This window comes from Chamaea fasciata, unplaced genomic scaffold (genome assembly GCF_029207755.1).
Source record: "Chamaea fasciata isolate MVZ Bird 193981 ecotype frontalis unplaced genomic scaffold, bChaFas1.0.hap1 SCAF_22, whole genome shotgun sequence".
In the NCBI taxonomy this organism is placed as follows: Eukaryota; Metazoa; Chordata; class Aves; order Passeriformes; family Sylviidae; genus Chamaea; species Chamaea fasciata.
The window spans coordinates 1,445,058-1,469,373 of NW_027094107.1; the positions used below are offsets into that span (position 1 = coordinate 1,445,058).

The window sequence follows — 24,316 nt, forward strand, 5'->3', positions numbered from 1 at the left end:
TTAATGCACTTGCCAAAGTAAGTCAAAGGCAGGACTTTCAGGATTCAATTTCAATTTTTTTTCAGGTGGTTTAGGGTTTTTTTCTCTTCCAAAACTTTGGTTTCCTATTAGACAAGAAGAGTAACCACTGCTCTCTGCATTTTCTGGAGTAGGAGTCAAGGTTAATAATTTATGTTAAAAGCTGTTAAAGGGAAGCCAACTTGTGATATTCCAAGCGGTTTCATTTTGAAGAAGAAATTCTGACCATTAAGAGATGGAAGAAATATAGTCTGAATTTTATATGAGGAGCTCTTTATTTCTGTTGCTGTTACATATGATATGCTGGGTTTAAAAAAAAAAAATCAACAACCAACCAAACCCTAAATCCCTTTTCCAAATATCCTCTGGGAGGACCTAATGCAAAAAGAATTTGGAAGAGGATGTTACTTATCTGTGGACTTTAGTAAGTTTTCTTTGGGTTCATGCTGTGATTTCTTGATAGATGTGGAACTGAAGTTCTCCAAGGGTACTGCTTGGTAAAGTTTTAATCAGCTTTTTCTTCTCAAGAGAGAGGGGGAGGGTGTGTTTTGGATGCTGCTGGATGGTCTGACTCACTGAACAATCCGAAATGTTTATTAAACTATTTTGCTTCCATCTTTTAATAATAACTGAATATAAACTAGTGTGAGAGTGTTTTTAAAAACGACACTATTGCTCAAAAAACAGAAAATACTGTGTGGAGGAAAGATAGCTTGGGAAGATTCCCTTTGAAAATTTTTGTTTTAGGGACACACAGCAGGCTGGAAAATGAAATACTGATTGTTAAAAGCCTATTTTATGGTGCTCCATAGAACAACAACTCAGTTTGCTGTTGTACAGGAAGCTTTGCTCGAGAGATCCCTTTGCCATTCCCAAGTGAAACCTGGGTTGTGGTTCAGTTCCATGGCTTTTGAGCCGTTGTTTTGACTGCTGTGAGAGCTTTCCCCTCCTGAACTGTGTACACACATCATGCATTAATTCTCCCAAAAGGCAAGACAGATGAGCTTTCACCTAGAAAACACATACTTCATTTAAAATGGACGACCTCAGAATGAAAACTGTACTATTCCTGATATTTATATGAGGAAGACCTGGTTTATATTTTTTCCCCTGGAAGTACAAGTACTTTAAGTCCACTATTTTCCTGTGCTTTTGACATACCTGCCTTAGATAGACTCAGACAAGATTTTTATGTTGCAAGTGCATGTAAAGAAATAATTTCTCCGTAGTCACTTGTGCATTAGCTGGAAACTTGTTCTGCAGTGAGACCATGGGAAGCTGAGTGGACAGTTTGTGGAGCAGGAAATAAGATGATGATTTTTATCTGAAATTCAGGTCCTGTAGTGTTGGTCAGACTTTTTTTGGGTAATAAACACGTAAGGGTTTTTGTAAGGCAAGTGCTTGTGGTTAGTTATCCAGGTAGACCATGGATAAAATAAAATCTTTTAATCTGTACATTTTATAACCATTTCAAGTTTGCTGTGAAGCAGGAAACTTCTCTTTTAAAGAAGCTTTACACAAACCTGCTTTCTAAAAGCAAGTCACCACATTACATTTAATGTGAGCTTTTTTGCTGATAGATCCTGTCTTGCCACAATGACTTTTCATCACGTGTCTTTTTTTTTTTGTTCAGCTTTCAGCCCTTTTTTTGAAGTTCTGAATGGTGTAGGATTACACTTGTCGTTCATAGATTTACTTGAACAATGGAATAAATAGTGTTTTCTGTTTTACTTCAAAGAATTGCCAAGAAAATGCTTTTAGAAGAAATCAAAGCCAATCTTTCCTCTGATGAGGATACGTCTTCAGATGAGCAGCCGGAGGAAGGGAAGAAGAAACCTGCAAAGCAAACTGAGAACACAGGAGATAATGGTAAGCACCAAGGAGCATCTGGGTAAAAGTGGTGCTGTGGCACCTGTCATGATTTCAAGGGTCACATGGGAAAAGGATGGTTGTTAAAGCTTTCAGCAAAAAATATTACTGATTTTGATATGTGGTTGCCACATGGTAGAGGCCAATGTACGTGGTCATGAGGATTATCATCTCTTTTAGTCATCTGTGTGTTTATTTTGCTGTTATAGTCTGGTTTTTTAAACAGTTGAGAAGCCCTAGGGGTTTATGAGGGTTAATCTCTACAAAACAGTAAGTTTTGCAAGTGCACAGGAGAGATTTGGCTAACACACTCACTGGAACAGGCATTCCAAGCATTCAGGCAGTGGGAAATACTAAACATTTGAGGAAACTGGTATGTTGTTGCTTGTAATTCCCTGGAAAAGCACAGGATTTAGCCTAAATCAATTCAGATTTCAATTCTTGCCCCAATTTGTGTAAGATAAGAAAGTGCCTGGTATGCATGTGGTACTGACTCTTCTGTGTGACAGGAGAGAAGGAAAAGGAAGACAAGAAGTCTGAAAAGGAAGAAGGTAATTCTGAGTCAGATTCAGAGGAAGAGGAAACATCCAAGAAGCCCAGATACAGACACAGACTGCTGAGGCAGAAGCTCACCGTGAGTGATGGGGAGTCTGGAGAAGAAAAAAAGGTGGTGAAGCCAAAAGACAAAAAAGAAGGGGGGAAGCGCAGAAATAGAAGGAAAGGTACATAATCCACGTCTCTCTTTTTTTGGTCATCAAAAGTGCTTGCTTCTGTAAAATAAATCCAAAGTTTGTCAGAGTGGAGATCTCAACCTCTGTGATTTTAAAATCCCTGTATAAACTTCCTTGTGTATGAGATCTAGCATTCCCTTATCTTAGTTTGATGAATAGTTTTAGTTGAAATGTCAAATACAAGTACAGCTCTCTCCACTCGCTGTATCCTCTGAATTGGGTTAATCCTGTGGAGTCTTAGAATATCCATCCTAAACAGCAGAGGCAAGGCCAGGATGTCTAAATGTGGGGAAATCAGTCTTGGCCTTTCTGTAATTTGTCTCTTGGCCTGGCAGCAGTGCCTGAGGAACGTGTCCATGCTGGAATTGCAGAATGGACAGAATGCAGCAGGCTGGAGCTGAGCACCAGATGGCACTGTGAAATGAGCCTGGGCTGGGCCTTCATTGTTGCAGGCAGGAACAAAGAACCTCTGGGTGTTTCCTGCCCAGGAAAGGTGCACTGGGCTTCCCTGATGGCTGTGTTGCACTAATGCCAGCCAGCTTTTGTGGTGTATCCACAGAATAAAAGATGCAATGTGATTTTTGTAGCATTTTCCTCCGTAAATGCTCTCTCAGTATCTGTTTGCATATTCATGTTTTTCCTCCCTTACAGGATTAAAACTCTACCTACAGCATTTCATGCAGGAGGAATAACTGTAAATCACCTTTGAATTAATGTGCAAACAAGAGGCAGCTCAGGGTTCTTTAGTGCAAGCCGTTGAAGTTGACTGCCCTCAAATAGAACAGTGTATTTGATTTCAGTTTGCCCTTTTTAGCCCTATGTTATTAATGTTACTTTTCCCCATGTATTCATGTTTAAAGCCTTGTCATTCATAAAACAATTAAACTTTCCACTGTGTTCAGGGTCAAGCTGAAATTAAAGGTGCTAAATGCCACGTCGGTGTCTTCATTACTTAAAAATGCCAGTGAGAGCTCCTCAAGGTGCTTGGGAGAGTATTGCTAATGCTGCTCTTCTAGGTGTATTTTTAATTGCTTTTAGAGGCAGTTTTGAGCTTGTATTACCTGAGGAAATGCCAAGCCATAAATGTAGCAATGCAATTTTATATTTTGTGTGTAAATGAGGGCCCTTTTCTCAAGTATGGTTATAAAATGACATGTAAAGCATTTGAAACAACAGCTTCTGTTTAACTGAAAAGCACCTTTTGTTTTCTGAAGCTCCATGCTGTTCCCCACAGTTCTCCTCCATCGTTTAATGCTCTCTTCCATTTGCTTGTAAAGTCAATGAAGATATTCATGCATAAGGACCTCAAGGCTTGTGGCACAACAAGCCATCCACCAGGACTCAGCTAATGCTTAAATTTAACCTCTGTAGCCCTTTTATCCCTCTTGCTTCTTATAAATCTGGGTCTGAAATGAAGCTTGGCAGTGCTTGCTGCTCTTGAGCAGTTTGTTGTGCAGGGAGGAGCTGCTGGCTCTGCAGTGATAAATAAATGCTGCTTTCTTTCCCAAGTGAGCAGTGATGACTCGAATGACTCCGAGTTCCAGGAGTCTGCAGTGAGTGAAGAGGTCAGTGAGTCTGAGGATGACCAACGGCCAAGAACAAGGTATGGAGAGACCTGAACTGTGCTTACCCTGTGTTTGTTTGGGGGTTTTAATAGTGCACTTTATGCAGGGAGATGGTAAAAGTTAAAACACTTTGGAGCAGTTCTTAAAACCCTCGATGATATTTTTGTAGGAATTACAGAACATTAATTTTTCAGCAAATGTGGGAATTTTGATTCTGTACCACAGTAGGGGATACACAACAATTTAATAAGCCAGTAAAAAAAAAAATCAACAAAAAAATGGACATTTTAATGCCAAATACATCACTGTCAAGTGGTGGATTGCAGTATATAACTATATTTTTATAGGTCTGAAGTTCTGTTGGGTTTTCTCATTGCTCTGTGGGCTGCGCAGGAGGGAATTTGGAAGCCAGCCCTAACTGCACAAAAGGAGTGCCTGTGTTATTAATTAATGATGTAGTACCCCTTTACCATTGTTTTTCAGTGAGGCAGAGGATCCTTATGATTAATCAGCAATATTGCCTTTTTGCTTTTTTAATAGATCTGCCAAAAAAGCCGAGGCCGAAGAAAACCAGCGCAGCTACAAACAGAAAAAGAAACGAAGGAGGATAAAGGTTCAAGAGGATTCATCCAGTGAAAATGAGAATAAGGTGCTGTATCATGTTTTGAAGTGATAAATAGGGACTTCCTGTCTCTTCTGCCAGCTGCTCAGGGTATCTCAAACAGCTCTGTACAAAAGACAGTAAAAAATTAAAACTTCTCTCAGTTCAGGCTACAATTTGTAAAATGCCACCATTGTGGAGGTAAAACATTATGTTGAACTAAAACTTTTCCTGTCTAGATCGTGATAAAAATCTGTGATGTTGAAGTAAATGGAATTTTTAATCTAAGTGCAGATGAGATAAATTGTAGCTTAAGGCTTTTGGTAGTGTTGGAGTTTCTTTTCCTGTGTGGTGTAGGTAAGGGCTGATGTGATTTAGCACCAGTATGACAGGAAGAAATTGTTCCATTAATAATCATTAGTTACTGTCAAATTATAGCAGTGCCTTCAGTACTGCCTTTGCACAGCTGGGCTTATCTTTGGTATCTCAGAATACATTACAGTTAAGGTGGCACTTCTTTTGTCAGATTTTTTAAAAGCATTTTTTTTCTTATTTGCTGAACTTCACCTCTGTGTGTAAGAATTTCTGGGAGCTTGGAAAGAAGGGTTTGATGGTTTGTGCCATGATTTTCTTGCTAACGTGTACTTTATTTAATTTCTAATAGAGTAACTCTGAGAATGAGGACAATGATGACTCAAAATCCCCTGGAAAAGGCAGGAAGAAAATCAGGAAAATTATTAAAGATGATAAGCTTAGAACAGAAACACAAAATGCACTAAAAGAAGAGGAAGAAAGAAGAAAACGTATAGCAGAGAGAGAGCGGGAGAGAGAGAAATTGAGAGAGGTATGGTCTGGTTCCTGTGTAAAATTCTGTGAACTTGAATTCCTGCTGATGTTTAAGATGATAAATTTCAACCTCAGTGTAATTTGATGAGTTATTTTTGAGAACTCCTTACATGCAGCCTTACAAGCCACAAGTTTGGTCTGCAGTTTCCTGCAGGTTGACCTTGGTAAGTTTTATTTGACTGTTGTGACTTTAGAAAGTTGTTTCAGTTCTCTGCTGCTTCAGTGCCAGAGTAAGTTGTGATGCAGTAAGGAATTGAAAGTTTCTCTTTACTAAATAAATTGTGACTTCCAGTTCTGGTAAATCTGAAGTGTCTCAAACACTGGGTGTTACTCATAAGAATATTCCTCTGATTCCATGTTTCTGTTTGCAGGTGATAGAGATCGAAGATGCTTCACCTCTGAAATGTCCCATTACAACCAAGCTGGTTTTAGATGAAGATGAAGAAACCAAAGAACCATTAGTGCAGGTTCACAGGAGTATAGTGACCAGACTGAAGCCACACCAAGTAGATGGTAAGGAAAGAGTTCAAAGAAAAAAAGAATTTTTTTCTTTCCAGGGGCGCAGCACCTTATGCAGACTGAATTAGAATAATAAAAACTCCCTGACTGCCAAAACCAGGACGTGTCTTCTCTTCTCCCTGTCCCCAAAATCAGGCAATCTGCATCCTCACAGGAGTATTTTCCAACCCAGTTGCCACATCTTCAATGAAGCTGTGAATATCATCAAGTTCAAGACAAATATCATCCCACATACAACCCACAGGGCAGAAATGAATCAACAATTATCCTGACAACTGCTTTCCTAAGAGTTACCATGATCTCAGTGATCACAGCGTGCTCTTTTCGGGTGAACTTTAATAAAATGAATGCTTAATCAGAAAACTTTCAATAATTTTCTTCAGGTGTTCAGTTCATGTGGGATTGCTGTTGTGAATCTGTAAAAAAAACCAAGACATCTCCTGGCTCTGGCTGCATTCTTGCTCACTGTATGGGCCTGGGGAAAACATTACAGGTAAGAAACAAAATTTATTTCCAATAAATAGCTTCTTGCAACTCAGAACAAGAAAATAAATACAGCTGGCAGGAGAGAGGCTCCAGGAACCTATTTCTAAGACTGAAATAATCTTAAGCAGGTTATGTTTTTTCTGTCCTCCTCATTCGTTTTTTCCCATTTAATGGTTTATTTTCTTGACTGTTTTTAAATTAATTTATTGCTGATAAAGTACAAGTTTATCAGATTTGGTTGTTTTTATTTTTTAATGCCAGACCTTGTGTGTAAAGTCAGATGCTGGTGGGTTTGTGGGGATTTTTTGAGTGACACAGAGGATGTGAGGATGATCAGAGGAACTGAGGTCACTCACAGTATGACCAGTTCAGGCAAACCAAGCTGCAGCTGTGGTTGGTGCTGGTCCCCAGCAGGATTTTAACCCCAGCTCCAGCATATCTAAAATTTTGCTTTGTTTAAGGAAATGAGGGTGACAGACACAGTATTTTGACGGTCTGCAGTTCTACAGAACACTTCAAAAATCACCTTTGAAAGGTGTATTTTTACAGACTTGATCCTGGCTTAGGTGGTGTGCTTCTTGGGGAGTTAATCACACCTTTTAGTGGAGATTTGCAATGCTTTGCAGAACTGTTGTGTAGGGGACTTCCTCCACCTACACTTCGCACACCATGTAGTTTGATGACATACCTACAGCAGAAGGTATTTTTATAGTGATCAAGATGTGTCAATGACAGTAATTTTAGCTGTAAGTCCTTGATAATCAAAGAAAGCCATAGTTAGAAGCATATATCAGTATAAACCATTTTGAAGGCTGATATTTGAAGCTGAGGTGGTTGTTTTTTCCATCTGTGTCCATTTGCCAGTCAGTGCTGTGCTCTGTGATGCCATTTGTAGTTTAGCTCTCAAAAGAGCTGAACCAGCCACAAGTTCTAGCAGACTTTGCCAGCTGCAGGAAGGGATGTCAGTAGAGATCAGGGATATCGGGGAATTGGGAACTTGCTGGCCAGGACAGAGGTCATGAGACTCCCTGGGCAGTGTTGTCTTACACAGAACCACCAGTAAATCCTTTTGTTTGAAAAGCACTTTGCTGCCCGGTGTTCCAAGCACAGTCATGCAGTTTAAAACTCCTCCGTTAAATCGGAGCTGCCAGACACCAAGATTTGATGCAGAAAAAAACCTTCTGTTGTACATCCAAAGGGAGAGCTGTAGCAGCCATGGGATCACTGGTTCTCCTCTAGTCCTGCCTTTGTTTGCTGCTGCTCAAAAGAGGCAGCAGTAGCCCTGCTGAGAGGATTTGCCTTGAAATACCTTGAAAAACATGTGAGAGAGTGCTTTCAGGCTGAAGTTCACTTTTAAGAAACTTGACTGTGAATTTATTTTATGTTTGGGACGAATGATGGGAGAAAGCTTAAAAACGACCTGATAGAAATGTTTAATTTGTGGAAATGATTGGTGAAATGTAAAGGGAGGGTTCTCTATGAAACCCTTCAGCAGTTCACAAGTATCTCAGTGTGTGAAGGATGTGTGCAGCCATGGAACATTCAGAGTAAGGTCTGTATGAACTCCAAATACACCTGTATGAAAACCTAACCTAAAATTCTATTTGTTTACCCAAAAAACATATTTAAACAAGACTGTTGGTAATTTAATTACAATAATTGAAGAGATAATATCTTTCTTTCCTGGTGTTTATTTGGTGTTCTGCCTGTTTTTTTCTCTTGCAGGTAGTAAGTTTTCTCCACACAGTCTTGCTATGTGACAGGCTGGATTTTCGGACAGCTCTGGTCGTGTGTCCACTAAACACTGCCTTGAACTGGCTGAATGAGTTTGAAAAATGGCAAGAAGGTTTAGAAGATGAGGAAAAACTAGAGGTGAGAGGCTTAAAAAGAGTTCTTCATGAAATAACTGGATCATTTGCATAATTGGGAAGCTCCACCGCTTAAAGGCTAGGAAAAGTGCTTTAACTGTATGAAAAATCTACTTGCATTAATACATCAGAAGCATTAAAAATTAGAGCACTGTTGAATATTTTAAGAGGAATTAAAGGGATTTTTTTCCCCTTTGGAAGGTCTATGAGCTGGCAACTGTGAAAAGGCCTCAGGAGAGGAGCTACATGCTGCAGCACTGGCAGGATGAGGGAGGTGTGATGATCATTGGCTACGAGATGTATCGAAACCTGGCACAAGGCAGGAATGTGAAGAGTAGAAAACTTAAAGAAATATTTAATAAAGCTTTAGTCGACCCAGGTAAGTGAAAATTTGTACAGCTTGTATAGTTTGGACTTCCAGGTTTACGTCTATGAGCAAAGAAAATAAATAGTGTTGGTAAGATTCATCACATTTTCCTTGTTGGCTTTTGCCGAGTTACAGAAATTTGTTCAGAATCTCCCCCGTCTGCTTTTGTAAATAGATTTTTGTAACAGTCTTTTCTATTAAATCAAATACAAGGAATATATTCTAGAAACTTTTCCTATTAAGTATTTTTATTTGCTGGCTTTGCTTCCTTTGCCAAGTAATTGGAAGTGTCTGTTGGGGACTCAAGGCTGTTTTAATCTGTTAATTTGTTACAACCACAAGCTGTTTGGTCCTTGATGGAAGTCTACCACTAAGGGGGCAACTACACATGAAAATAGAACAACCTACCTTAGAAGTGTGAAAAAACAAGTGTTAATGAAGTGCTAATTAAGGGAATGCAGATAAAGCAGTTAATTATCTTTCCAGTCTTGAGAAACAGGTGCCTGGTTTGAGCTGAGCTGAACTTAAAAAATTTATGTCAACTTTGGGAAAGTCAATCTTGAAATAACTCCTTAATTATTTTCGTACAACCATGGAAGCTTTAAGTTTGGAAAAGACCTCACCATGAGTGCAGATTCACCATGCCCATTAAACTGTGCCAGGATCTTTCATGTCTGCTCATTTTTTGAACCCTTCGGGGGTGATGACTCCACCACCTCCCTGGGCATCCCCTTCTATGCTCAACCACTCTTTCAGTGAAGAAATATTTCCTGATATCCAGCCTGAACCTCTCCTGGCACAACTTGAGGGCATTTCACGTTGCCTCATCCCTTTGTCTATTTTTAACTAATTGCAGAAAGACAGAAGTGCCTGTATGTTGTTACCCGTTAATTGTTGGAGCCATTTGGGGGTCAACATGCATTGCAAGATTCTCTTTTGTTTCTTGGTGGGTCAGCATGGACAGTTGCAGATTCCAGTACAGGAGAAAATCATGTGCTGGCTTCTGCTGAGACTGGAAATTGGGAAACCTTTGCCTCTGGGAGCACTTCCCATTCAAAAAGCTCCAAATTTGGGATTTGAGTGCTAATTTAATGAGATGTGTCTGGTGAATACTGCTGGGGTAAGGTATTATATAGGAGAAGTTTGTGTTGCACTGTCAAGGGGAGCAGAGGGGGAAGGTTTAGCCAAAGTTTATGGGTGGAGAAGTGATTTCATTAATTAACCAGCTCAGCTATGTGGAAGAATGGCAGAATTTTGTACACATGCAGGGTTTCCAGGCTGCCTTGTGCCACTGCTGGAGAGCTGTTGGTTATTGATCACTGCTCTGCTCTGCTCGAAGCACTTCAATAACTTTATTTTCTTTTTTCACTTGTTGCCACTAACAAAATGTCTGGTACTGTTTAACTTGGAGATAGATTTCTCTTTAATTGGCAATTGTATAGAGTTCTTACAGACTTCAGAGACAGAGAGAACTGTGTGTAAATATCTCTATCTTTTATGTATTTCAATATATTAACATGTGCACGTAGAGTAAGAAGGGTGAGAGGATGAAGACTTTGAGGAAGGATTGCATGAGTAGGACTTTTTAGCCTAGGAAAAATCCAACTAAACTGACAAATTTTCCACCATTTAAGAGCTGGTTAATAAAAGGAGTGTTGTCAGTTGGTTTTGACACGATGAGGAGAAAGGAAAGGGCAGAATTTATTCAGATTTGTAGCAAACTGGGCAGTATTGCACAGTGTTAGCAAGAGAGGGGCTGTGGAGTTTCCCACTTCTGTCACGTCTCCTCCTTTCTCATAACCCTTATCTCAGATGGAGAAAATGATCTAAATGATCCCCTGAGGTCCCTCGAAGCTTTACGTTCCTTTATCATATTTTCAGGAATGTTCTGTCCATAATGATTTGCACTTGTGTTTTGGAAGAACAAGGGAGAAAAACCCCACAAACTGATGAAAATCCCTGCTGCTGAACTGTGGCCAAGATGTTGGTTCAAGATAGCAGTGCTGCATTTCTGCCAAACTAAACCATGAATAATTGTACTGAGATAGGAGTTTTTTCATAGTTTTAGTGTCATTCATGTACTCTAAATAGCAGGTTTTGAGGTGGTTTTTTAATTTAATTTCTTTCAACTTCGTGTGAATGAATCACAGTCTTTAATGAAGTGAGGACTAGAGAAAGGATCTGTCACTGCTAGAGATGGTTAATTAAAATTAAAGGAAGTCTTTGTGTGTAGTCACTCAGTGTTTTTCATTCTGTCAAAACTGGGAAGGTGCAAAAGTCATGAAATAATCTGGGGAAATGTTTCTGTGGCAGGTGGGAAAATTCAGAAATACATTGGCTTGGACAAGCCTAAGTGCATTTGGAATTCATATGTGGATTTTCATAATTGTCTTCTAGACTTGTTTCAAAAGTTTGGGGTTTGTTTTGTTTGGGTCTTTTGCTTGGAAAGAAATATGTTTCTTGATTCCTTTCTCTTCATGTGTAAGGTTTAAATCACTTTTAAATCACCTTAAAATGACATGATTAAGGTGAGTGGCACTGGTGTGTGTGTGTGTAGTCAGAGGTGTAACTGATTCTCTGTTGTTCATCAGTGCCCTAGAATTAATTTTATTTACAAGGCAGTTTGAATTTAGTCTGAGACAAAATATTCTCAGTAAATTATAAAGGATTAAACTGTCCTTGCTGACAAATCCTCCTTTGCTCCTCAAATATTGGCCTTTTTAGTGCTGAATTGGTGAACCCAACTGGTGGCTTTTCTCCAAGGTGCAGCAACTTGTCATGAGATGCTTTCAGAGTTGAGAGTGCTGGAATTGAGGTCAGGTTTAGAGCTGGTAAAACATTTACTCTGAGTTACTACTTGGATCCTAGAATATCTTTTCCTTCATTTTCAAGGAAAGAAACTCCAGAAATTGTGCTAAGTCTGAAAACAATTAAGAGTAAGCCTGTTCTGCCAAGTTGGGTATTATTTATCTTATTATTAGAGTTGCTTTGCATGCTGTGGGAATGTGTTGTGGTGTGGTTTTGACATTCCTTGTGCAGCTCACTTAAACCAGACTGATATTTTATCTCCTGGAAGAAAGCTGAGGACATTCCTGAGGTGACTTTCAGCTGCAAGGTGGCAATTCACTTGTCTGTAATTCAGATCAAATCTGGTTGTGTTTTCTATTATCTAAGACTTCTGATTGTACTCTGTCCCCTTAGGGATATTCTTGCCTTAATGAAAAAGTTCAGGTTACCTGGTTTTTGGGTGTTTTGGGATTGCCCAAGTGTCAGTAGATGGCAGCCTAAAGCTGGAGAGAAGGAAGTTTCACTGAGTTTTGACAGGGTCGATGGAGGTGCAGCCATGCACAGCCAGCAGCAGGAATAGACAATTTTAACAGGAATGTGCTGCAAAACTGGGTTTAATCCTTGCCATGAAGGCTTTACAAGGAACAGCCTTGATTTTACCAGAGTGGCTACTCTGAATGCTTGTGCAAAGGCACAAGTGAGACCCCAATCAGTGCTAAAAATCTCACCATAAAACACACAAAAAAGGTTGAAAAAAAACCTTAAGTAACATTGGTAGAACAAAATTTGGACACCTTCAGGCTGTCGAGTTCTCTGTGGCAATGAAATATTTTGGAGAGATTTAATGTTGTTTCTTTCCAGGTCCTGACTTCGTGGTGTGTGATGAAGGACACATACTGAAAAATGAAGCATCTGCTGTCTCTAAGGCAATGAATTCTATTAGATCTAGGAGAAGAATAATTCTGACAGGAACACCACTGCAGAATAATCTTATAGAATGTGAGTAGTTGTCTTTTATTTCCTTCAGCACAATTTTGCCTGTCAGCCGTAGAAGATATATTTAGTTTGATTGGAAGAGAAGGATTTGAAACAGTGCAGCTGCCTGCTGGGTTTCTCTGTATTTAGATGTGACACATTTATTTTCTGTTTGCATTAATCCCAGTACTGTGCTTTCCATTTTGAACCACTCAAGTGTGATGCGTTTCTCCTAGATCACTGCATGGTTAACTTCATTAAGGAGAACTTGCTTGGCTCAATTAAGGAATTCCGGAATCGATTCATCAATCCCATCCAGAACGGGCAGTGTGCAGACTCCACCCTGGTGGATGTCAGGGTGATGAAGAAACGTGCTCACATCCTCTATGAGATGTTGGCTGGCTGTGTTCAGGTGGGAACAGCTTGTCCCTAACTCAGCACTTCATTGAACTGCAGGGAAGGAGAGCAGTTATTGTCTCATTCTGATGAAATCACACAAAGACCTGTAAAGGTCTGGTTTGGGAGCTCCATAAATCTTTTCACGTAAATATTTTCACTGGTTGTTAGATCCCTGCATTATTTGTGACTAGAAAAACTTCATAGTTTTTCTCCAAATGTCAGTGTATCCTAAAATACAAGTATTAGAGGATACAGACAAGAACATTTTATGGTAGAATAGGACATTAGTTGCTCTGAAATAATCCATTTTAATTTCGTAGGCACATTTAAGAGCTGCCTTAAAGTCTACACAGAAACTTGCTGGTCCATAGCTTGTCAGTTTTTTCTGATCTACAAGAATCAGAACAACGGAAAACAATAGAAGGAAAATTATTCAGGTTCAAAAGGGTGAAGAACTCATTACTTTATAGACCTTAAACAAAAAAAAGCTTTGGATGGAGCCCACATGGATTTCCTCCCAGCCCTGTGCAGAGCAGATCCTGTCCACAGAAAGCAGCTCTCTCTTGTGGTTATTGGTGAGTGGAGACACAGAGTAGTGCCAGAGTCAAAAAAACCAAACCAGAAGTCAAATCTGGTTTTTGGTATTCTAAAAAAAAACCCCAAAAGTAGTTCCCAGAGCAGCTCTTGGAGTTGCAGTGAACTTTGCAAGGACTTGGAACTGGGCACGGGCTTAGCAGGTCATAGGCTTTGGCCTGAGAAGGCCCTGAGTGGGGCAGGTGGGTTCCTGCTGCAGGGCCTGGAGTGAATTGTGTTTCCTGGGCTGATTTTCGTCCTTTGGGGCTGGAAAGCAGCAGAATCACCCGCAGTGATCCACGGTGCTGTGTCCTTTGAGCTGCCACAAGCCCTGGAGCTCTCAGGAGTGGTTGCCCTGTTTGTGTGACTGAAGCGCTGTTTGTAAAATTGCAGAGGAAGGATTACACAGCCTTAACCAAGTTCCTGCCCCCCAAATACGAGTACGTGCTCGAGGTGCGGATGACCCCGATCCAGTGCAAGCTGTACCAGTATTACCTGGATCATTTGACAGGTATGTGCCTGCAGCTCTGATGGCATTTAATAAGGGCCATTTTGCCACAGTTGGTAGGTGAAAATCAACTTTCTGATCATTGTCCTGTGCACTGAAGTGCTTGGACAATAAACAAATAGGCTGGGGTTTTTTAGGGGTTGTTTTTTTTTTTTTTTTGTAGTAGAATACTGCAGCATTACAGGTCATTAAAGGTAGCTCAGATTAGTTAGATTCATTGAGACCTAAATGCAAATGTTATTTTGTGTTTTCCACCTTGGGCTGCTTTTACAAAACCTTATAGACATGTCTGTCTGTTTAAGAGGATTTGTGTACATTCCTGTACTGGGGAGCAATGTGCTTTTATGTAAAAAAAAAAAAAAAAAAAAATCATGTGTCTCATTATCAAGAAAAAGGAGAAAATCTAATTTTGACAACTTTAACTAGGAGAAAGAATGGCTGTGAGTGAGTAATTTGAGCCCTTTTACAAGAGATGTTGCAGTATGATGTGCAGCTGGAGAGAACACTCCGATCTGCCCTGCCGGGCTCTTCAAAGGGGAGCAGAGTGTGGCAAACTCACTTCAGGGCTCACTCTAAAACCTGAACTTTATTGTCAGGTGTAGGTGGTGGCAATGAAGGTGGAAGAGGCAAAGCTGGAGCTAAACTATTCCAGGATTTCCAGATGTTGAGCAGAATCTGGACTCACCCTTGGTGTTTGCAGCTGGACTATATTAGCAAAGAAAATAAGGTAAATTAGATATATCAAAATACTCTCACTTGAGAAGTTTCCAAATAAGCTCTGCCAAACTCTAGGTAAAGTTTCGTCAAATTAATGGAAATCTTTGTTGCTGTGGGGTCAGTTTGCTGCTGGTTTTGTCATATTTTTCTTGCTGGGTATGTTGTCATTCTTCAAACATTTTGCAAGGCCAGGCCTTTGTAGAACTTAGCATTGTTTAAATGAAGGGTAAGCAGATGGCTGAAGGTTTAATAAAAGCTTCTGGGTGAACAGAGTTAATAATTTCTGTTTTTTCTCTTTTGAGGGCTATTTTGATGAAGACAGCATGGATGACTTCATAGCTTCAGATTCTGATGAAACTTCTATGAGCTTAAGTTCTGACGATTATACAAAGTAATTGACTTTTTATTTAGTTTGTTGGTGTTGTTTCCCTTACAGAACTGAAGTGATTTCTATAAAGTGAATGTTTATTTTGTATTTTATGTGTCTGTTAATATGTGTTTTCTTTCAGTGGGATTAAAAAAAGAAAATAATGGGGTGTATAATGTTGCTTCTTAGGAAAAAAAAGTCCAAGGGGAAAAAGGTGAAGAAAGAGTGCAGCTCAAGTGGAAGTGGCAGTGATAATGATGTTGAAGTCATTAAAGTCTGGAATTCAAGATCTCGTGGAGGTGGGGAAGGAAATGTAGAAGATCTTACAACCAACCCTACATCAACAAAGTCAGATGAAGGTGAGGACAACACAGGGTGATGAAAACGTGAGGCAGCTCCATTTTGCAAAAGGCAATTTGAGAGGGCTGGAATTCAGGAATTCTGCTCTGTGGCACAATGGCAAATTCCTTAACAGTTACAGCTCCTGCTACTTCTAATTATATATTTATCCTGGAAAAATAAGAGGCATCAACTTAGAACTCGGGGATTTTGAGCCAGGGAAGCTGCACAGTGAAATTTTTTAATTCAGAAGTACAAAATTATATAACTTGGAAGATTAATGGAAAGATTAGGAAATAGATCTGTCATAATTTGTTGCATCTGGAATTTGAATTGGATGCTGAGCAAACAGATCCAGTGCAGCAGGAATACAAGACCTTTTTAAAACTGTTATTCGAACTTCTTACAGCTGCACACTTAATTTTTGTGCTTTTCTCTGTAATAATCTATCTTTTGTCTTGTATCTGGGATCACAGAGAATTTTCTGATTCTGCTATTTCATGTGTGTCTAATCTCTTTCCCTAAGTAATCTAAAATTTTTGGGACAGTTCAGGTGAGGAATCCTTTTTTTTGCCCCCATCCCAATGGCAACACTTGTAAATGTGCAAGGGGCGGAGGGTGTGTGTGTAAAATATTTACACACAGGGATTAAATGTGTTAAAGGAACTACATTTATAGGCAGGGTGAGTTTCTGTCTCTGCATCCCTTAAATATTTAATTCTTGTAACTGCTGATAATGCAGAGGCTGTTTTTTCTTTGCCTCTTTAACTCCTTCCATACCAATTAAGTCCCATAGTGAGGGAACAATTCTGTAGTTCATTCATTCAAAGCATTTAAATGAAGGCCATGTTCTCATCTTTTTTTTTTAATTTCTTTCTTTTTTTTTTCTTTTTAAATAGGCAAAGCTACATCCTCTTCCAATCCTGGTAGCCCAGCTCCAGACTGGTACAAAGATTTTGTCACTGATGCAGATGCTGAGGTGTTGGAACATTCTGGGAAAATGGTGCTGCTCTTCGAAATTCTTCGAATGGCAGAGGAGCTGGGGGACAAAGTGTAAGTTCTGCACTTGTTTTTAAAGGCTTTAGGGACATTTTAGTCTGACAGTGTTCCCCATCTATCCTTCATTCTGCTGGGGCTGTTTTCTGAAGCAGACAAGCATGGTACACTCATTTTTGTCAGGGATCTTCCCACACCTCCATGTGCTGCACTGAAGTCTTGCTCTGTTTGTCTCAGTGATTGTATCAGAGGGAGGAGGGAACAAAAGTGAAGCAGTGCAATAATCAAAGTAACTCCAGAGATGAATTCTGTGGTTTCCCTGTTTCTTTTTTCAGCCTAGTGTTCAGCCAGTCCCTAATATCTCTGGATTTGATTGAAGATTTCCTGGAGCTGGCCAACAGGGAGAAATCTGAGAGAGATAAGCCTCCTATCTACAAGGGTGAGCATCTCCTTCTACAACTGCAGTGCTCAGAACTCTCTCACAAGTCTCTATTCAGTGCCCAGGTTTGAAATCAGTGTTTTCATTAGGATATTGCATGCTGTGGACTGTTCCTGAGGCTTGCAGGGCTCCCCTGCAGGAGGTTTCTGCTGTCCCTTTATGGACTCTCTGATTTCACTCTCTCATCCATCCTTGTAGCCTAAGCAGATTAAATGTTCATATCTGAGAGAAGGCATTTTGTTAAATTCTGCACAAAAATGATGTTAAATTCTGGCGTGTGGCAAATCCTGATCCTTCCTCCTGGCAGAGAGAGAGTGAAAGAAAACGGGGCTGCTTTAAACCAGCGTTAAAACATGGAAAATCTGATTTTAGGCCTTGTTTCCACAGCAGCAGGTTGGCTATGGGATTTCATAAGGGAGCTAGTATTGAGTTAAGTATTATCCTAGTGATGCTGAAATGGCATGGAATTCCTCACTGGGATGTCCCCAGAGCTCCTGAGCTGCTGTTCCTCCTCACTCCTTCAAGTCTGCCTTTGCTTTCCAATCTCATCCAACTCTTCCACGTGTTTGCACTTAGAGATAAGGGAAAATGGCTCAGTGATGGTGATTGGAGGTAGATCTCCAGTATCTGTCTCTCACAGATTTATCGCTCCTCCCCGTTGCTTCCCATTCTGAATTTTGTCATCTCAGCCATTACAAGGTGTCTTTTTGAAGAGTTGTGCCTTTACTCTGAGATTTTAATGAGGTTGGGGTTTTTTGTGTGTGGTAATTCTGGCCAGCAAAATTAGATCATGGTAAGATTCACCGTTCCTAGCAGAACTCACCAATCTGCCTCTCACAGTGGATTGAACTGAGCAGTGCTGCTCCCCAAAACTTTGTTTCCTTTATGATTGATGGCTCAGGGATATTAGTTTTGTGTACAAACACCTTGATGGCCAGAGAAAATGGAAGGTTCCTGTGAACTGGGCAGAGAAGAAAACCCTCCATCACCTGTAGTTATTTTTTCCCCCCAATCTGACAAGAAGTTGCTGTAACTCACAGAGTAATTAAACCCAAAGATTTTGCTGGATTTCAGTTCCAAAATGAGTTTGACCTTTGAAATCTCCTTTGGAGCATTGACTTGTCAGTGCTGGTCGTGTGGGAGACTGACTGACACTGGTGCTGTAACGTGAACCTACCTGGATCAATTGGAAAAGTGCAATTAGTGCTACAGCACCTGAAGAGGAGATGTAACGACTTCTTTGGGACTTCTAAAATTAACTTTGGCTCCAAGTTGAGGCATAGCTCTGCAAATTTATAAATACAGCTAGAAAGTGTGAAAAATAAGAGGACTTCCCCCCGCTAAAAAAAGCTCAGATATTTTCAAATAAATTTAACCTCAGAACTATGGTTTTGATTATAAATTTCTGTCTTTCAGTTCCAGTTGGTTACCAGTCTGGTTATTTACACCATCAGCATTTTCATAACTTGGCTGTTGCATTTACAGGTGAAGGCAAATGGTTCAGAAATATCGATTATTATCGCTTGGACGGCTCAACCACAGCTCAGTCCAGAAAGAAATGGGCTGAGGAGTTCAATGATGAAACTAATGTGAGGTGAGCTCTCTCCTGAGATATATATGCTTTATTTTCTCCTTTTTCTTTCTTTTGTTCCCTATTTATTATTGCTTTTATTAGACCTCGGGATCAGGCAAATGGTGATCAGAACTCCCCCAGAAAACGTGCAGCAATGTGGTACTGACTTCAGATTGATCCCATTGTACTTAGCAGTGTTTCCTTGCTCTTTTCATTGTCCTTTAGACTGTAACCAATTTAAATCAGAGACAGTGTTGTTACTGCAATTACTCAAAGGATACAAGGACCTAGAAAGTGTGTGGCCAGGAGGCTGCAGTCTCTGAGCCGCTCAGGAACAAATGAACTCTTTTAGCTGCCTCCACAGTTGGCTCCCAGCCCTCCACTGCTCCTCCAAAATGGGACTTTCAAGTCTTGATTTAGACAGAGAGGGACAAACTTGTGTTTGGATGAAGTTAAGGAGCTTCACCTTCCTAGGTCTGTTTAAAAACTGAAGTATGTAATCATGGTGCAGTCATTTATAATATGCAGGGGAAAAATATTTAAGTTAACAAGTGAACTAATCCAGTGTTAATACTTTGAAATAGTCTATTCTGTCAGGTGTCTGTCAAGAACTGGGTCCAAGGTAAACCTGAGTGAATTTTTTGAACCTCAGAAAACCCAAATAGGTCAAAGAGACAGTGTCATTGGAGAGTTACCCTGAAAGTTTGCAGGCCAGGAAAGAGTTTCAATGGCATGGAATCTGCCTGTTTAAAATTATGGTTTAATTTGATATACCAAATTTCATTAGAGCTTGAAAATGCCAACCCCAAAGTTTTTTCTTCCCTGCCAGTTTTTGCTAACAGCTAATTTGCAAAAGGCCTTGATGTGTAGTTTTGGGAGCGTATGTTTTGCTAAAAGTGTTGTTCTTGTAAAATCTACATCTGTTTTATGCTTAATACATTATTTTAATGAAGTTTTAGAGTTATTTCAGTGTATGAACAACTCCACAGTAACCCAGCAACACGGGAACAGCAGTTATTTTCCAAAATACTCCAATTTTGCAACTTTTCTCTGTTCCAGAGGCCGCTTGTTTATCATCTCCACTAAAGCAGGTTCCCTGGGAATCAACCTGGTGGCTGCTAACAGAGTCATCATCTTTGATGCCTCCTGGAACCCCTCCTATGACATCCAGAGCATCTTCAGGGTTTATCGCTTTGGGCAGAACAAGCCTGTGTTTGTGTACAGGTTTTTGGCTCAGGTAAGATGCTGGCTGCAGTTTCTGTGCTGTTTCCTCCTGCAGTTAAATTTGGGAGCTGGGGGCTTTGGGGACTGGAGCTGTTTGGGCTGGTGTTGGAGTCTGCAGTGACCCAGGTCGATCCAGACATATTCCAGCTCCGATCTGGAGCACAATTTGGTCATGGAAGCAGCTCATGAAGGAAAGAGAGGTAAAATCAATGTAAAGTCCCCCCTTGTCTGACACTTTGTGTAACCCAAATTCTGGAATTCCAGCAGTGATTCACATGTCCAGACCCAGATTCAGAACAGGAGTCTCAGCCTTTTTAATTTGCACACCTCTGCAAGCTGTGACTGGAGCAGTCCCTGCAGAGGATGCTGGTGGTGTTGTTAGGGAATGGCCCTGCCCAGGGCAGCTCCTCCTGCAGACCCTCATGGTCCAACTGCAGCACAACCATGGGAGACAAGTTAATTTTTGTAAAAAGGTATCCAGTCCTGGCTTGAAAACTCCTGTCACACCCTACAGATGTTAAAGATGGGTCATAACTGGGGTGGACACTGATCTGTGCTTTATTTAAGGCAAATATTTCTGGTAGGGAGTGCTTTGCTTCAGCTTCTCCTTCCTCAGGTGTGGCAGAGGAACCTGGAGACCTTTCCCTGTAGCCCTTAACCAGTCACTCTTTCCATCCCAGCGGAGGCAGATCCTTCTCTGGGACACATTACTGTCAGAAATGGGGTTTTCTTCAGGCTTCAGTTTGTTTTTGTAGTTTTCCCTGTGCACTTTTGAACTGTTGATATCCTTTTTAAATCATGCTGTTCAGAACAGGCTGTGCTGTTCTTGTCCTTCTCAGTCATCTTTTTTTTTTTTTTTTTTTTCCAAAAAATAAGTAATTTTCCTTTTTTTCATCAAAGATCTAATTTTTTTGTACACAGCTGTGGTGAATTAGACTTGACTGCCTCTCTTCCCTTCTCCCCTCCACCACAGTGATATGGTATCTGTTTTCCTTTTTACAGGCTGCTCAAAGCAGCAAAATAAGGTACATGCTGTGAAAATTGCCATTTTTTTGGTCATAATCCTACTTTGGGGAATTGAAGCAAAACTGGATCTCTTAAAAACACCACTAAAAGACCAATTTTCTTCCTCTAGTCAACAGCTACATGACATCTGTCCCATGCACAATTCCTGCTGTGCTGCTTCCAGCAGGTTTTTTCTTTTATTGCTCAGCAAACAAAGGGCTTGAAAGTGGTAGAAGCTTGGTCATGGTGAAACCTAGAGAGGCTGACCTGGAACAGAGGCTAGACAGAGGCTATTTAAAGGAATAAAGCAGGGATCTATTAAAAATGCCTGCAAAGCATCCACCTTGGGCAGGACAAGAGCTTGGCTGTGGCTGCACCCAAGATGGATGATGGGTTTTCACATTTTTATAAGTTTTGGTCCGTTTCCATGTTGGGGTTAATTGTCCAGTTACACCTTCAGGTACCAAAGTCCCTCCTCCCAGATTGCTCTCCTCAATTCACTGCTGTTTGCACTCCTTGGGCCCGAAGCTGCAGCGGTGTCCGTGGTTCTGGGGCTGGAGAAGGATTGTTCTGTCTGACTGAGCTGTGAGGAGAACTTGCTCACACTGTGTAGGAAGTTCAGAGTTACTAACGCAGTGCAGAATCTGGAGAATATGAAAGCTAAAACTTGAGGCATCAACAGAAGCAAGGCAGACAGAACTGCTGGGTTGTTATTTTGGCTTTTTTACACCTGCCAGTATTCCTGGTGGTGAGCAGTGGGTGTGTCTGTGCTCAGGGAACCATGGAGGACAAGATCTACGACCGGCAGGTGACGAAGCAGTCGCTGTCCTTCAGGGTGGTGGACCAGCAGCAGGTGGAGCGGCACTTCACCATGAACGAGCTCACCGAGCTCTACACCTTCGAGCCAGACCTGCTGGACGACCCCAACTCCGAGAAGAAGAAGAAGAGGGACACCCCCATGCTGCCAAAAGTGAGTGGGGAGCTTTGTGCTGTGAAAACAACCTGAGTCTGTTCAAACATATTGCGGGTTTTTAGTGGAGAGCAGTGCCGGCCACTTGGAGCGGAGGTGGATAGCAGGAAACACAATAAAATCCATAATTAATACAACAAATGCTATAATGAGCCGGGTGAGGAGGTTCCCCTCAGTGTAATTGACACTATGAGAGAAAGATACTCATTAAAAGACCCAACATTTAAGTCAGGACAAAGACACTTTTTCACACATTTTGAATGAATAGAAGTTTGGCTTTGGGAGAGCAGAGTCCTCAGAACATGGGGACAAGGAGGTTTGAAAATGCACCTTTTAGAACTGGAGAGAATTGGGAACAGGAATTAGGGGAAACGTGTTTCTTCTTTCCTCCAACCATCTAAGCATGGGTGTGGAAAAACCTGTGGGGAATATTTGTTTTCTTCTCAGAAACTGCCTGGCTCCAGTGACATCCCAGAGTCTTCAAGAATCCTTCAGGCAGGACTCATGTGGGTTGAGGAGGCATAATTCAGAGCTGAGTGTTGGGGTTCTTCTAACTCCTTTTTAACTTCCTGGAATTAATTCCTTTTTAACTTCCTAGGAAAAAACCAAATATTTAATTCTTGTGTTTTAAATGGGAGAAGAGAATTCATTCTTTATTGTTTTAAAAGTCAGTGAGTGAAGAAACAGGTCCTGCTTGGTTTTAAATTAGATCCTTGAGAATTTTGGCTTTACAACAATCCAGCTTTGAGTCCAAGACCAGTTTTCTTCGAAAGTGCCTTTAAGGGGGGAGAAGCTGTTGAATGCTTTTATTTTCTATAAAAATGACAGTGCAGATGTGCAGTCTGTTGTTTTCCTGGAAGTTTCTCCAAGTTTCATGTCCAGTTCTAATTGGAGCAGCAGTTTTCTGCCCTCTGTGGTCTAACAAGACCTCGAGGTGTGGAGATTCTCAGGGGAAAAGTGCCTGTGGTGCTGCAGCCCCAACTCCAGAGCTCCAGGCTCTGCCCTCACCCCTCAAAAACAGCTTCTGGTCTTCAGCTCTGCAGATACCTGGGGTTAACAGAATATTTGTAATATCCACGTGGTTCACATGAATTATTTACTCTTAGCTTCCACTGTTTGATTTCATTCATCCCCTGTCCCTGCCCAGCTGGAAAGGGCTGCTCTGGAATTTCAGTCCAGGAAAGGCGTGTTAAGGCTGAATGATCACTTGGTCACCTTTGCTGTTTTTAAGTATAGGAATAAGGACATTATAGTTTACAGAAGAGTTAAGTACAGTCCACGAGCTGGACAGAGGCAGTGTTGGGGCACTGGGTGTCCCTGCCCTGGGCTCATTCCCCATTCCTCGTTCAGGGAATTAGAGCTGAAGTCACTTTTTTATTTATGTGAGATGAAAACTTGGCTCAGTCGAGGTCATGTAATGCAGATTGGAAAAACAGATGAAAATCATAGTTCAGATTCAGCAGGATATGGTATATCAGTGTTTCATACTACCTCAGGACAGAGACATGTGGTTTGCTGTGGTTCCATTCTCAGGGACAACTTGGTGAATTTTGATCGCAGGATTAGAAGAATTTGCTTCTTATTTAATTTTTTTTTATCTTTAGTATTAAATGTTCAGCTGGTTGAGAAAAACCCGTGAATTACAACATAACTTGCATTCCTTCATGGAAGATTTCCTTTCTAATACACTGATCTCTCCATAGCATTTAATTTTCATCAGGATTTTAAAAAGACAAATGTCTGTTTTAGAATTCAACCCCCTTTTTCAGTCTCATTCATCACCAGGATTTCATCCTAAAGCTTACAAACCAACTGATAATCGTTCTTTTATCAACAAGTGAAACAAGTATAAAGAAATAATTATTCTGATGGTTTTTTATGTGAAGGGTGGATTTATTATTATTATTTTATTTTGAGATTGAACTAAATGCAAGTTTGTTATTCCCAGGGTTGTTTGCAGCCCTGCTGTTCTGGCCCCTCAGTTAGGAAGGACGTTGAGGGCTGTGTCCAGCTCTGGTGTCTCAGTTTAGGAAGGACCTTGAGTGCTGCTGGTGAGGGGCTGGGAACACAAACCCTGTGAGGAACACTGGGGCTGTTTCTCCTGGAGGACAGGAGACTGAGAGGTGACCTTATCTCTCTGCAGCTCCCTGAAAGGTGGCTGTGCTCAGCGGGGGCTGGTCTCTTTCTCCAGGCAGCACTGACACAATGAGAGGACACAGCCTCAGGCTGCACCAAGGGAAATACAGGCTGGATATCAGGATAAAGTTCCTTACAGAAAGAGTGATAAAGCACTGGAATGGTCTGCCCGGGGAGGTGGTGGAGTCACCATCCCTGGGTGTGTTTAAGGAAAGCCTGCATGTGGCGCTCGGGGCTGGGGTTTAGTTGAGGTGTTGGGGCTGGGTTGGACTCGATGATCCTGAAGGTCTCTTCCAACCTGGTGATCCTGTGTTCCCAGGGCAGTTCCTGCCCCTCCAGGAGCCCCCACAGCCAGTGACACATCCTGGGTTCCTCAGCCAGCGCCTCTGGCTTTGTGTCACCCCCGTCTCTGGGGTGTCTCTGCTCCCCTCCCCGCGC

At 41.0% G+C, this 24,316-nt stretch overlaps 1 protein-coding gene across 3 annotated transcripts in view; it reads left to right on the forward strand.

Moving 5' to 3' along the window:
• The window catches only part of ATRX (ATRX chromatin remodeler), a 66,603-nt gene that overhangs the window by 35,411 nt on the left and 6,876 nt on the right, over positions 1 to 24,316 (forward strand). For all 3 annotated transcript variants that reach the window (XM_066202297.1, XM_066202298.1, XM_066202299.1), the window contains 20 exons: positions 1,757 to 1,887; positions 2,397 to 2,609; positions 4,128 to 4,221; positions 4,724 to 4,832; positions 5,449 to 5,628; positions 6,002 to 6,143; positions 6,533 to 6,642; positions 8,361 to 8,507; positions 8,705 to 8,882; positions 12,519 to 12,656; positions 12,869 to 13,044; positions 13,998 to 14,115; positions 14,709 to 14,839; positions 15,132 to 15,220; positions 15,386 to 15,555; positions 16,435 to 16,588; positions 16,867 to 16,970; positions 18,456 to 18,564; positions 19,603 to 19,780; positions 21,548 to 21,742. In XM_066202297.1, the coding sequence (XP_066058394.1) occupies positions 1,757 to 1,887; positions 2,397 to 2,609; positions 4,128 to 4,221; positions 4,724 to 4,832; positions 5,449 to 5,628; positions 6,002 to 6,143; positions 6,533 to 6,642; positions 8,361 to 8,507; positions 8,705 to 8,882; positions 12,519 to 12,656; positions 12,869 to 13,044; positions 13,998 to 14,115; positions 14,709 to 14,839; positions 15,132 to 15,220; positions 15,386 to 15,555; positions 16,435 to 16,588; positions 16,867 to 16,970; positions 18,456 to 18,564; positions 19,603 to 19,780; positions 21,548 to 21,742 (2,866 nt within the window). The remainder of the gene's footprint in view (positions 1 to 1,756; positions 1,888 to 2,396; positions 2,610 to 4,127; positions 4,222 to 4,723; positions 4,833 to 5,448; positions 5,629 to 6,001; positions 6,144 to 6,532; positions 6,643 to 8,360; positions 8,508 to 8,704; positions 8,883 to 12,518; positions 12,657 to 12,868; positions 13,045 to 13,997; positions 14,116 to 14,708; positions 14,840 to 15,131; positions 15,221 to 15,385; positions 15,556 to 16,434; positions 16,589 to 16,866; positions 16,971 to 18,455; positions 18,565 to 19,602; positions 19,781 to 21,547; positions 21,743 to 24,316) is intronic.